The sequence below is a fragment of the Alternaria alternata genome, assembly GCF_001642055.1.
Source record: "Alternaria alternata strain SRC1lrK2f unplaced genomic scaffold CC77scaffold_3, whole genome shotgun sequence".
NCBI lineage: Eukaryota > Fungi > Ascomycota > Dothideomycetes > Pleosporales > Pleosporaceae > Alternaria > Alternaria alternata.
The window spans coordinates 482,380-494,606 of record NW_017306192.1 but is presented as its reverse complement, the minus strand read 5'-3'; the positions used below and the strand labels follow the sequence as shown (position 1 = coordinate 494,606).

The following is a 12,227-nucleotide window of genomic DNA, read 5'->3' as shown; positions in this document are numbered from 1 at the left end:
GTCTCTTGATCCTTCACGTTTCCATCGCCGACGACAAATTCTGGAGCGCTTCATTTGCAGGCCAGTACTTGACGCCCGTCTGCACCAACAACTCCGAATCGTCTCTCTTTCCCTGCTGTCGTAGCGATTCGGCCAGTCTAGCAACCTTATCGCCTTCACCATCTTCCATGGCCCGTACATACTTGCGTAGTGCTGCTCGCGATGCCTTCTGTAACGACGAATCGCTATCCGCAAGTAACCGGTGCAGAGATAACAGCCGCCGAACAGCGACTTCGGAAACCCTGACAGTTTCCGTAGGATGTTGCTGAATGGCGGAGCTTATCAAATCCAAGGCCCTGCTTAATGCAGGGGCGATCTCTGGGTCGGTAGGATCGCAGCCAAAGAGCATCATGCGGAACCTGCAGATAGCGGTCTCCACGGCTTGTGGAGAGTTATCTTGCAGGTAATCTAGCACGTGCTGCAAGATGCGTGGTATGCAGGCTAGCTGACTAAACTCGGCAAACATGTCGAAGAAGCTGTCGGCGAGTTTAGCCTTGCCCTGGAACTGCTTCATGGCGGAATCGAAGACTGCCAGTGGGATAGCGCCAGTGAGTACTGGTGCAGAGGCCAAGTTCTGCAGAGCTACCTCATCCACACCATCAGCCTGCTTCAAGCTGGGATTCACATCCTCGGCGGTCACCTCGGGGAGCGCAATCATGTCTTCGTCCCCGTCCTCATCTGTGCGCGACTTGCTTGTGCGATCGATGTCCAAACCGAGAATCTTCCTCCGACCAGCGATCTTGCCAACGTAGATAGTCTCGAGCTTCGCGTATTCCAGCCACATGACCTCGGAGTTCTTGCAGAAGCGCAGCCCTCGCTGCATATAGCTCCGCGCATTGGTAATGTCCGCCTGTGTATCCATGAAGTAATTCGCCGCAAGGATCCATATGTCAGGCTTGGTAGGGTGGAGTCGAGCGACCGAGGTGAAGATGTCGTTCAGTCTCTTGTATGCCTTGTCCTTGCGCGCAAAGTCGATGTATTGCATCCATAGCACCAGGTCGCCCGGAAACTTGCGCGTTGCCCGATTGTAGAGAAAGTAGATTGCCCGCTGACCAGAGCCCTTGTACCGTACACCAAGTCGCTTTACTCGTTTGCGGCGCAGAGCATCGACACTCTTTTCGAATTCGATGTATCGCATGTAGTCCTCAGGGTGCGAGCCTCTGGCATTGATGATGTGTTCGAAGTCGGAACGTTTCTTCGCTATGGAGCCGATCTCTTCCTACATGTTGTTAGAAGACATGGCGTAGCGCGAAGATGTGCGCATCTTACCCGTGAGAAGATTTTCTTGCGCTCAAGCTCGTTCAGCTCCGTCGCCGACTGCTCGAGGTAGAAACGCGCCTTGTCACTCGGTCCGGCCATGTTTGCGCGTGTCCAGTGTTGCTGGCAAAGTTGAGATCAGAAAAGTTGACCGTGCCTTAGAAAAAAGTTAGGCTAACGCTGCTCCCGCCGATAGCGCCTTGGCTGCGGACCTCGGAAGCGCGAACCCTGGCCATGACAACTTCAGGAGGCTCGCGTGTCTGACGACTGCGAATCATCAATTCACGACGCTCTTTTGCTTCTTTCTTCTCTTCCAATGCTCGAGCGTCGCTGAGAGGCTACCTGCATCTTTTACAATGGTCAAAGACAAGGACGGCGACACCGTCGCTACGGTACGCGCGGGCAGACCTCACCCCCGAGAGCTCCGCATGCTCACAAGACGTAGTTCAATGGAAAATGGATATCATATTCGCATACCGCCATGGCCTACTGTATGTCCATGCAAGACTCCTGTGATTGGCTGTACTGACGACAAGTACAGGTGCCTTTGTCGGCGCCCTCGTAGTTGGAATGTACGCACTTGACTCTCTGCTACCCCACGACGCGACTGAACATCCATAGATGGCTACACTACCACAAGATCGTACAGAACGAGTTCTACGTTAGTTGCATGCTGCATGTCAGGCTTCAACTATACTGACAACATACCCAGGGCTACCCAGATGAATGGTTCCCATCCGTGTCCGCGACTATCGGCGACCGCTACCCAGAGCGTTCGGTGTTTATGCTCTTCATCGCCCTCACGTCCGGTATGGAACAAGACCCGACACATGGACGACTATACTGACATGTGTAGGCCCTCGGTTTGCGCTCGTTGGCCTTTGGTACATCTTGACCCGCCGTCCTAACTCGTCCCTCCCCAAGTTCATCGCTGGCGTTGGTATCTTTCGGACCTTGACATGCGGGGGGTGGACATATGTGACCTCTACAGACGACCACGACTGGCACGACATTTTCATGATCTCATACCTTGTCGCGACCCTTCCTTGGACCTTGGGCTGTGTTGCTCTCAGCCCCAAGAACCCCACTGCTCTCAAGTACCGAAAAGTCCTCGCTGGCAGCTTTTTCGGAACTCTTGTGCCGTTGATATACTTTTTCATTCAACACAAGGTACATCGTGTTGCCGGAGGTATGTCATCTCACTGTACTGTCAATTCCTTGTTAATATGTTTCTAGCCTACACTATTTACGCTTTCTTCGAATGGGCACTGGTTCTGCTCGACGTAGGCTTTGATGCTGTCACCATGATCGAATTCCAACATTTGGAGATTGTCGTCAAGGATGTTCGAGGTGTTTCCCGCCTGTACGTTCCTCGTCTCCCAATATAGATAGACACTCATCAAGAATGTATACTTCTTACGATCACCTTCTGACAATATACCTCTTGTAGTGCGGGCTCCAAATCTACATCAGACAGCATCCAAGAGTAAGCTGTCATTTGCTTTCGGAATGCGAAGCGTTACTGACGTTTCCAGAAAAAACAAGGAAATGAGCGCGACCTTCTCAGGTGCCTTTGCCTGGTCCGGACTCATTTATGCTGCGGCAGATGTGTACAATGGAGTAAGTGACATGTCAAGATGCTACTAGACGCAACTGACTGGTTCACAGTTTGTCTTCTGGTCCATGCTGACTTCCCTTGGCGTCTGCGTCTGGTGTAAGTTCAACTCCAGCTTCATGATTGTAATGTCTTTGTTGATGACCTGTAGACTTCCCGCTTTGGCACATGGGTATCTCTGGTTATGAGGCCTTGGTCATGTGCACCATCACTCCCTTCTTCCTTGGCATCAAGCCCATACGCTACCTTGCCACTCGCTACGTCTGGTTCTTCCATTTGCTCTCACTCTCTGGGCTTCTTGCCTTTCTCGCAAAGACGCCTGTCAACCGACTCTTCGCTGTTGGCTTTGGTCTATCCATGTCGTGCCTCGCATGGTCTGCTACTTTCTTCGCCGAACGGTCCCAACCACATCGCCTCGAAGCACGCATCTCTGCTTTTGCTATCGGTCTAATAGCTTCTAGTATTGCCAAGTTTGCTTTTTGGACAAACAACCCAATCTGGCCAATTATGCATGAGGCGAACGGCGGATGGAACAGGACCGGTCTTGTAGTTGCCTTCGTATCGATGCTTATATCGACCAGATCTACCGCCAGCTCTGGTGCTGATGTGCCAGCTCAGGGCCCTACTAAAGGGTCGTCCATCTTTGCGAGCTTCGGTTTGGCAGGAGTCATGTTCGCCATGCACTCGCTGCTCTCCGACTCGAGTACGATGATCTCTTGGGTATGGGAAGGCTACCCCGTTCGGGGTCCCCTGGCTGTTCCCCATGGCACTTTGACTTTGTTAGCTATGGGATTGGGTCTTACGATTGGGTTGTTCGCGCCAAACCTGTCAAGATCGTGGGCCTTCTACGGCGTAGGTTCAATTGGCGCTGCCGTTCTAACTACCACTAGTCACTGGTCTGGGTTCTATGGCGCCCTTGTTCTTGCTATGTACACCATGGCAGCAGCACCTATCCTGATTGCCCACGCGGCGCGCCACTCTCCAGGCCGGACGTTCGGACTCGGATTCTTGGTGTACAACTTCATGGTTCTCTTCCACGTCTGGGTTGTAGCCTACGCGTTCGTTCCTGGTGGCCCGCTCGTCCGCGAACATACAGACTGGGTCATGACAGCTATGATGCTCCAAATTGGTGCCGGCATCTTCAGTGTCTCTGCGCAACCGCCTGCACTTAAAAACTACAAGGGCAAAGCTGTCATTACTGCAGCCGCCGGTAGACAGCGGTCCTACTACTTGTACGTTCTCGGTGCTCTGGAGCTGATTGCCATCGCTACTGCCTACCTACGCTTCCCGTCATACGACTACACGCCCTACCACCCAGAAACCAAGTCCATCACTGCTGGTATCTGGACGATACACTTCTCCCTTGATAACGACATGTGGTCTTCTGAATACCGCATGCGTGACCTGATCAAAGAAATGGAAGTCGATGTCATAGGTCTCCTAGAAAGCGATCTCCAACGCATCATCATGGGCAACCGTGATACAACACAGTTCCTTGCCGAAGACCTAGGCATGTATGTCGATTTTGGTCCGGGCCCGAACAAGCATACATGGGGCTCAGCGCTCCTCTCCAAGTTCCCAATTGTAAACTCCACACACCATCTCCTCCCGTCGCCCGTTGGCGAACTCGCTCCTGCCATCGAAGCCACAATCGACGCCTACGGCGAGATGGTCGATATTTTCGTCTTCCACTCGGGCCAGGAAGAGGACCCCGAGGATCGCCGCTTGCAGTCAGAATATCTAGCCGAACGCATGAAGGCTACGCCTCGCCCTGCCATCCTCTTGTCGTACTTGGTCATCAAACCTGGCGAGGGCAACTACAATACTTATGTGGGTGAGAAGAGTGGAATGAAGGATATCGATCCGTCAGACTGGGATAGGTGGTGCGAATACATTCTCTTCAAGGGGTTGAAAAGAAGTGGGTATGCGCGTGTTTCCAGGCATACCATTACGGATACCGAGTTGCAGGTAAGTCAATCCCTCTCTTCCCGTCTGTCGTACCAGAACGATGTGGTGCTAATGATGTTGATGCAGGTGGGCAAATTCGTCGTCGGCGAGCCGGAGAATGGAAACGAGCTTGTACATGAATCGCAGGTTCCTGCTGGCTTGAGATTCCCGGAACTGTTCAAGGGACATGGTGTCAGGGGACATAGGTATCACGTCTTCAATGAGCCCAGATACTATGCTTGAGCTGGAGGCATGGGCTGAACAGATTGGGAGGATCTGAAAATGGGGTTATTTAGAATAGACTTGTACTGTATGATAACAAGGAACGGGAAAATACAGTTGTAGTGTTGTTTCATCGTCCATGTGAATTCTTGGATACTACTTGTTGTCCACTACCGATACAGCGCTTCATGTGCTGTTGCCCAGGAATACAGATGGCTCTACAAGAGCCATAACAGGACGCCCATACCCATGCATGCATTGCGCAAGTCTTTGCCACGCCCAATTCGTAAAACCCCAAATGCCGAACCCATACTTTTCGATCATTCCTTCATCCCTTTCATGATCGTCATCATCTCCCCGATTGTAACCTCCCCAGAAGCTGTTGGCTCTCCCTCCCGTTGTAAAAACACAAATGCATTGGACACAACATGCGTCACGCTCATTTCGCAACAGCCGCGCTAAGAACCTGTGTCCTGAAGAAGCCTCCCTTTGTCCTCTCGATGACTTGCTGGTAGACGGACTGTGGTGGGTGGTTCATGACGACCGTGCCGGCCTGGTAATCGATCTTTGCATCTACACGAGTGTCCCGGATAAGGTTGACAATCCACTTCTCACCCTCGTCTTGTGAAAGACCGAGACGAGTTGAGAGGTCCCTAATCATGTATTAGTGTAATGCCAAGGGCGGAGAAATGGACAATACTCACTTGATATCGATCCTCTGGTGGATCTTGCAGTAGCTCTCTGAGATGAGATGTCTCGCCGCATCTACGAACTGTTCCGCCGCACCCAACAAGAAGAAATCGTTCTTCAGAATCTCCTCAGTCTCGCTGAGTTTCTTCTGCGCCTCCTCGAAGTCAAAGTCGATGTACAGGGCCTTGATGAAGTCGGTGACGGGGTCACTATATTCATAACCCTCCTGTCGTACGATCCTGATCAAATCCTTGAGCTGCTTCTGGTACTGGTTCGAGTTGCGACCACGGTTGCGGCCGGTAATTACGGCAGCAGAGAGGTAACGCAGAATCCAGGGGCAGTTTGTCTGGATGGTGTTGATGTATGCGGGGGAAAAGAACATGTCGGTGAGGGTTTCGCGCGAAGCTTCGTGGTTGAAGAGGGGGAAGAGCGACCAGTGGATCAACCAGGTGCGGTGCTGCAGCTGTGCGAGAGGGTTGTTGAAGAGGCGTGTGTCGATGATCTCCTTGAGCTTGTTGATCTCCTCCATGGCCGAGTCCCAGTTTACGGAGAGGATTTCGCAGGCGAGCTTGCCCCAGGTGGCTTCGCGCTCCTTGTCGCCGTCTGTGGTCTGTAATGAGACGGAGTCAGTAAGCAAACCAACTACAAGCGCGCGTTGGGCAGACGTACCAGAACCCTGAATCGGTAGAGCAGCTCAGCGGCGTGGGGGTATACACCGCACGAGTACTGGAACTGGCCAAACTCGAGCAACTGGTTGACCATGTCCATGTCAACACCATGGCTCTCCTTCAGGTATGCCAAGTTTTGCTGCTTGTCGCTCCTCAGGTTTGTGACGACGTTCTCGTCATCGAGCAGGCCGCTGATCTTGCTGGTCGCCTCGTCGAGCTGGTCGCGCTTCTTCAGGACCTCGTCGCGCTTGGTCTTGAACTCGTCGGACATGTCGTCGAGGCCGTGGACTTCCTGGTGCAGCTGTCCGACGAAATCCGTCATGTTGGTGGGCTTGAGGAGTTCGAGGAGGAGCTTCTTCTGCTCGACGGTCTGGTCGGCTTCTTCATCGCTGGAGAAGTTGAGGAGCGGGTAGACGAGATGACGGTCGAGGTTGGGCATAAGCTTGGGGAGGAGCGAGTACTGTTCGGCGACGTTGGCGCCATTTGCCGCTGAGTCGGCCATGTTGGGTGGATGTCGCAGGTGTGTGGGTGCAACGTGGTGGGTGAGGTTGGTGGAGCGGGCGAGGCGCGAAATTCGTTATGTCGGCCGTGGCGGGGTGAAAAAACCCGCGACTGTGCGCAAGCGAGGTACCCTGTACGCTAAACTTGTGGTGTTGAGCCGCGAGCCATGGCAGCAGCCTGCACGTCACAACCAGGCTATTCGCTTCGTCTTCGCTGTCGCTGTGCTTGAACTGCTCCTTGCTGGAACAGCATGCCCCGATTCCAATCTCTGGTGCCGCTGCTGCGGCCATTGGCTGCCCCAAGAGCAGTCGCATGCCGACAGCACTTCCGCCTCTACACGGCCTCTTCCGAACACCCATCCACGCCCCAGGAAGCCCAGCGAGCCGCCGACCTTGCTGCCGCAGAGTCTCTGACCGAAGGCGACAGCGCGCAGCCGCCCCAACAGAAGCCCGTACTGCCCTCCAAGCATCCACGAGCCGACAACAAGCCAAGAAACAGCAAGAAGCCAAAGACATCGTCACAAGCACTGAAACTGTCTCTGCCACCGCCCAAGTACGCAGTCTCGAGATCAGTCAACAAGAATCTGCCCATCTACACCGACTACAAGCGAGGAGGCAACTTGCACTTGACCATGGTACGCAAGATCACAGGAGACGTATCAGCGCTGAGGGATGAGCTGAGAGTCTTCTTGAACAAGAAGAACGAGGACGTCAAGATCAACAGCGTAACACAACATGTTGTTGTCAAGGGCCATCATACTAGCGAGATTGCAGAATTCTTGAAAGCCCGGGGCATGTAAACTCCCCAGGGAGAGAGATGTTTCACGGAAGAAAATGGGGCGCAGAACAGAGCATGGAAACGAGCGCATCTCTGCTGTAGCAAAACTTGTATCATATGGGAAAGAGTGCAGACGATTAACCTTGGATACCATCAGGCGTCAAGAAGCGACGAATGGGCATATTGTACACCACCATGACGGGTAGCATTGACTTCATAAAGTAATCACCCGAATTTCATTACTATTATAAGAAGCTTTAATCTGTACCTCCACATTACTGGTACAAGGCCTCCAGATTCCCCAGACACTTTGTCCTACGTAACTGCATTTCTGAGCTTTCATCAGCTCTCGTTCCGCTGATAGTCGTACTTGAACACTTCTTAGAATGGACATACTAGCAAAACTTAGCTAGAGACCGTAGAATGGTTATGCACTGGATATCTTACCACAAACGTTATCCTACTCTATCGGTGGACGGGGAGAGACAATCCAGCACTTGTCGTCGTCACAACGTTCATGACAGGGTGGAGGTAATGTACCGCGCTTCTGGGCCCCCTCTCCTTTGGCTGATGGAACGCAGCGTGCATAGCACTGGCCGAAGTAGCACTCCCAGCGGTATTTGAGAGAGGACAATCCCATAACGGCATTGGCATCGGCATCGGCATCGGCATCGGCGGAGCCGACAGCCGTTGTCGGAAGACAGACAGCCCAACACTGGCCAAACATGCATTCCCAGTGGCACTTGAGCCCGCGGTTAGCAAAGTCAGCCTTCCCAAAGTCGATGTTCTTATCTTCATTCTCATCGGCATCACAGACCATGCCGCAGAGCGATTCGTCCGTACTACACACCTCGCGACAGACCTTGGTTGGGATGTCCGGAATTTCCTCGATGCTGATTTCGCTCCCAGCTACAGCTTGAAGAACAGGGTCAGTCCAGCATATACCAGAGGTCCAGTCACAATGGTAGAGGAAATGGTTCTTTAGTTGCGCATGGCTCGAAGAGACGGAGATAGTGGTGTCGGTTTTCATATCGGCTTCGTCGATGACGAGCGCGCTATTGGCCCTGAGAGCTGCAACGGCGTCGTCGCCGATACACTGGCGCGTGCAGTATGTATGAATACAGACCCAGAAGCACCGCTTTGCTTCCTCGCGCTTCGTTACTGGAGCCATAGAAGTCGAAGAGCTCTCGGCAACGACATTGCCGGCAGTAGCAGAGTCGGAGCCATTGAGTTGCTGGTTAGCGCGGCAACTACTACGACATCGATAGCACTGCGGGATTGTCAGTTCATGTTCCGGTATACTCTAGGTTCAAAACCCACACACAAGGGTGGTACATCGTTAAATGAATGAACTTACGTCGGGATCTTTGCATCGCAATTGGAAGCATTGGTCCTCAGTGAGGCCAATTTCCTTACAGAACAGGTTGATGTATACACAGCGATAGCAGTTGACCTCAGTTGACACGTCGTTGGGGACATCGTCCGAAGTACTGGCTGGGATAGCGATTGAGACGTCGCTAGGGATAGTGGTCGGGACCGAGACACCCCCAGTAGTGGGAATTGCAATGGGTGAAGCCGTGGTTAAAACGGCCAGCAGGAAGAGCGCGAGAATCTTGAAGAGCTGGGGCGGAGTCATCTTGATGGTTGTGTCGCGGCTGCTTTGTGTGCGTCAAGGGAGGGCGGGGTGGGTGAACAAAGAAGATAGAAGTCGAAGGTAATAAGAGCAAGTACGGGCCGGAGCGGATCAAAGCAAACGGAGTGTACCTGATGAGGGAGGAGGTGAGAGTCTGGCGGAAGCAGGAGCGTGTTTGCACCCGGTTTCATACGCGAACGGCGGTCTAATACGGCGCGCAAGAAAATACTCCCTCGAGGTGGCACGCGAAAGTCGAAAGGCAGAAGTGAAAGTAAAAATGGAATATAAAGAAAATGATATGGATAGGAAGACGTTGGACAGGACATACGTACATGATAGGCAGAGTATAATCGGTGGCAACATCCTTTGCACTTTGTTACCATCCGATCGAAGCATCATCATCATAAGAACCGTCGAGAGCTCACAAGAGCTCTTGCACAGGAGGTATGCTTTGGATGCATAGTGCTTCATTGATGTTGAATGTTGTCATTGAATAGCTCCACAACGCTGCGACGTAGATATGGAAGTTGCGTGGGTGCCGACGGTACTAAACTTCCGTTGTTGGCTTTTATTGGCGATCAAGTGATCACATGCACACTGGCTGGTCCTTGGAAGTCTCGACCATGACACTGGTGCAGACAGCGATCTGTACGGGAACAGTATAGTCTGACTTACAATCGCGGATTAAAATCGCATGGCGACCGTGTTTTCATGCTTATATCACACATGTTGGTGCCTGTACAAAGGAGAAATGCATACAAACCGACGCGAAAAAACTCGTCTGAGGCGCAAAAGTGCACACTTTAAGCTTTGCAGGCCTATCTTCATGAATCACCAAGTGTCATAGCATCCATATCTCATTTACTCAAGTACATCCGCTCCTGAGCAGCTGTACCCTTCTGTGGTTTTGATGGACTGACGTTGAATTTACATTTAGGCTATGATCAACCATACCTACTTGAGCTGGTCCGACACTCTGGATCCTTGTGACAATAGGCCCAGGAAGGAATCCCCACTGGTAAGCCACAGGGTAGCACTTAGCGCGAGGCAGTGGTAGGACCGACTGTTCCGCGGAGCGCGCTTTCGCTGGACCAATCTCGCTCCCATTTATTTATCTTGGTCTGTCGCATGCCAGGTATCTTGAGACCCTTACGGATATAACGTTCGCGTATCTGTCGATCGTGTAGGGCTGTCCAGTTGGTAGCTCAGAAATGCCATCATGGTCCATGCGGTTTCGCTAAACCCGATCTTGCAGAGACAATCCGATCCCACCGCACCCGTGTATTGTCGACTGCCGTGTGATCGATGCGCTGCATGAAGCCTTGCTTCGACGTGCAGCTCGCTCCAAATCTCTAGTATCATATGGCCATTTTTAAATTCTTGAGTCAGCCAGTGACGCAGGTAGTTTTTTGCGTTGATCTTGACTTTGGCTCACAGAAACGCTTTTCCAGAGAGATCCTGGGTTTGCCTTCTTGTGTTCGTCTCGGCCAAACGTGTCGGTACGAGACCGTTGGCGTGGAGTTGCCGCCATTCATAGGTCACGTCACGGATCATGGTCCGGTCATGAATAATTCTATGTCCGAAGATAATAGCCGACGAAGCCTACCAGTATGACTCTTGCATAATGTGCCTTATTGTATTGTATGCTAATACCTTTTATGTTACGAAGCACACCTTTAAACCCGAATTCGTGGTATAGATTGAACATTAATGCTGCCAGTCCATTGTGGTATCGTACGCAAACCGGATTTCATGAATTCATGTAACCGAGATAAGCCACCCTCAAGACGTAGGTTAGCTGTGTCGTAGGGCATGTATATTGCTTTCTGATAACTGGCGACGGTAATTCTGACTACAAAATCCTAAAGCTTTTATGAATATTGTTGTAACTAATTCGAGAAGCAACACGCGTAGGGATCGCACTATCAAAACTCGCGGGCTATACGTATGCCTAGTAAGAACTCGGTGGGATACAACATTGGGTAAATTCGACAGGTCCCCAAGCTGGCCACACGGCGTTGCAACAGCAGATGTTCCACTTCATGCTTCGTGTGGAAATGATATCTCTATGAGTGTCTTGGCTCCCAGGCTCTGTTTGTTGCGGCTCAGAAAGGTCTAGATACAAAGTAAATACACAGATCTTAGAAGGCGATCTTGAGTGCTCAACAGTTCTGCGTCTCTGAAAAGCGATGCACCCGCGCTTCGGACAGGTTCAGCACAGGAGAATGCACCTAGTCCTAGTCTGCAGGGTCTACGCTTGAGGATGCTGCTGGGAAATCGCACGCTCTCACTGCGTTCAGAAGTGTTCCAGGGCGACCCTCTCTACGCGGATCTGGTTGTTTTCTCTCGGAATCTCAGCGGCGGTGACGGCGTGTGACTTTCGGTGTTCGTAGGTACGGCTAGGGAGGCCAGCGGGCTGGAGGTGTGGATAGTCTCGGCTAGGATGAATTCGCGTGGTAAGGGTGCTCATGAGCGCATTCGTGGACGACGGAACCGCAAACGCGTAAACAACTGTCGCCTGGTGAGGGTGCGAAGTTCTAACTCCCAAATTCGAGACGAGATCCGGACTTTGCTGATCAGAGCAACTCTTGGCGACAAAATCGAGAGAAGCAGATCAACCTCTCCAATGCAGAGACAATCTATCCCTGCACATTGGACGTTTCTGAACTCATTTCAAGTACACCACTTGTGTGATATGGATAGTCCACTTGTGTGAGGCCATCTTAAAGGTCGCTTTACGACCTGCTGGGACCTCGATACGAATCAGTGTTTTTGGATTAGAAGCATTTTGGCGGCCGTTTGGCGAAACATTTGACCGACAGATTAGGAGAACTGAATTGAACCTCAGAACATCTGGGCAAACGCGCTCCTGTTCAGC

The 12,227-nt window shown here is 52.0% G+C and overlaps 5 protein-coding genes across 5 annotated transcripts; 2 read left to right on the top strand and 3 right to left on the bottom strand.

The window, feature by feature from the left end:
* Positions 1–13: 13 nt before the first annotated feature.
* CC77DRAFT_1057601 (hepatocellular carcinoma-associated antigen 66) lies at positions 14–1,398 on the bottom strand (the record flags this gene model as incomplete). Its single annotated transcript, XM_018528035.1, has 2 exons — positions 14–1,258; positions 1,309–1,398. 2 exons carry the CDS (start codon positions 1,396–1,398, stop codon positions 14–16), a joined length of 1,335 nt encoding a protein of 444 aa, XP_018389799.1.
* A 342-nt stretch (positions 1,399–1,740) lies between these two features.
* On the top strand, positions 1,741–5,206 carry CC77DRAFT_1016752 (calcofluor white hypersensitive protein precursor). Its single transcript, XM_018524271.1, has 11 exons — positions 1,741–1,787; positions 1,838–1,868; positions 1,918–1,957; positions 2,009–2,105; positions 2,153–2,485; positions 2,533–2,659; positions 2,747–2,782; positions 2,832–2,916; positions 2,965–3,010; positions 3,063–4,879; positions 4,946–5,206. The coding sequence occupies exons 1-11, from the start codon at positions 1,778–1,780 to the stop codon at positions 5,099–5,101; spliced, it is 2,778 nt and encodes a 925-aa protein (XP_018389798.1). The 5' UTR covers positions 1,741–1,777; the 3' UTR covers positions 5,102–5,206.
* On the bottom strand, positions 5,166–7,045 carry CC77DRAFT_981387 (eukaryotic translation initiation factor 3, subunit 6). The gene is made up of 3 exons (XM_018536082.1): positions 6,440–7,045; positions 5,785–6,380; positions 5,166–5,733 (listed from the first exon to the last, which is right to left on the bottom strand). The coding sequence occupies exons 1-3, from the start codon at positions 6,938–6,940 to the stop codon at positions 5,520–5,522; spliced, it is 1,311 nt and encodes a 436-aa protein (XP_018389797.1). The 5' UTR covers positions 6,941–7,045; the 3' UTR covers positions 5,166–5,519.
* A 142-nt stretch (positions 7,046–7,187) lies between these two features.
* Positions 7,188–8,106, top strand: CC77DRAFT_1016750 (hypothetical protein; the record flags this gene model as incomplete). The annotated part of the gene is made up of 1 exon (XM_018524270.1): positions 7,188–8,106. A coding segment is annotated over one exon (551 nt), but the record flags the coding sequence as incomplete, so codon positions are not given.
* Positions 7,932–10,123, bottom strand: CC77DRAFT_517160 (hypothetical protein). The gene is made up of 6 exons (XM_018531996.1): positions 10,025–10,123; positions 9,682–9,896; positions 9,074–9,337; positions 8,567–8,986; positions 8,164–8,458; positions 7,932–8,111 (listed from the first exon to the last, which is right to left on the bottom strand). Exons 2-5 carry the CDS (start codon positions 9,730–9,732, stop codon positions 8,177–8,179), a joined length of 1,017 nt encoding a protein of 338 aa, XP_018389795.1. The 5' UTR covers positions 9,733–9,896; positions 10,025–10,123; the 3' UTR covers positions 7,932–8,111; positions 8,164–8,176.
* Between the last annotated feature and the right edge of the window lie 2,104 nt (positions 10,124–12,227).

Bases quoted from the DNA above. Each gene is read 5' to 3' on its own strand.
- CC77DRAFT_1016752 (XM_018524271.1), top strand. The intron at 1,869-1,917 runs GTACGCACTTGA...GAACATCCATAG, and splicing joins GGCGCCCTCGTAGTTGGAAT to ATGGCTACACTACCACAAGA. The intron at 2,917-2,964 runs GTAAGTGACATG...ACTGGTTCACAG, and splicing joins CGGCAGATGTGTACAATGGA to TTTGTCTTCTGGTCCATGCT.
- CC77DRAFT_981387 (XM_018536082.1), bottom strand. From the start codon at position 6,940: ATGGCCGACTCAGCGGCAAATGGCGCCAACGTCGCCGAACAGTACTCG. The intron at 6,381-6,439 runs GTACGTCTGCCC...GTCTCATTACAG, and splicing joins TCTACCGATTCAGGGTTCTG to ACCACAGACGGCGACAAGGA. The intron at 5,734-5,784 runs GTGAGTATTGTC...ATACATGATTAG, and splicing joins CACCAGAGGATCGATATCAA to GGACCTCTCAACTCGTCTCG.
- CC77DRAFT_517160 (XM_018531996.1), bottom strand. From the start codon at position 9,732: ATGGTAACAAAGTGCAAAGGATGTTGCCACCGATTATACTCTGCCTAT. The intron at 9,338-9,681 runs GTACGTATGTCC...ACTCCGCCCCAG, and splicing joins GATTATACTCTGCCTATCAT to CTCTTCAAGATTCTCGCGCT. The intron at 8,459-8,566 runs GTGTGTAGTACG...CGCGGGCTCAAG, and splicing joins CAACCAAGGTCTGTCGCGAG to TGCCACTGGGAATGCATGTT.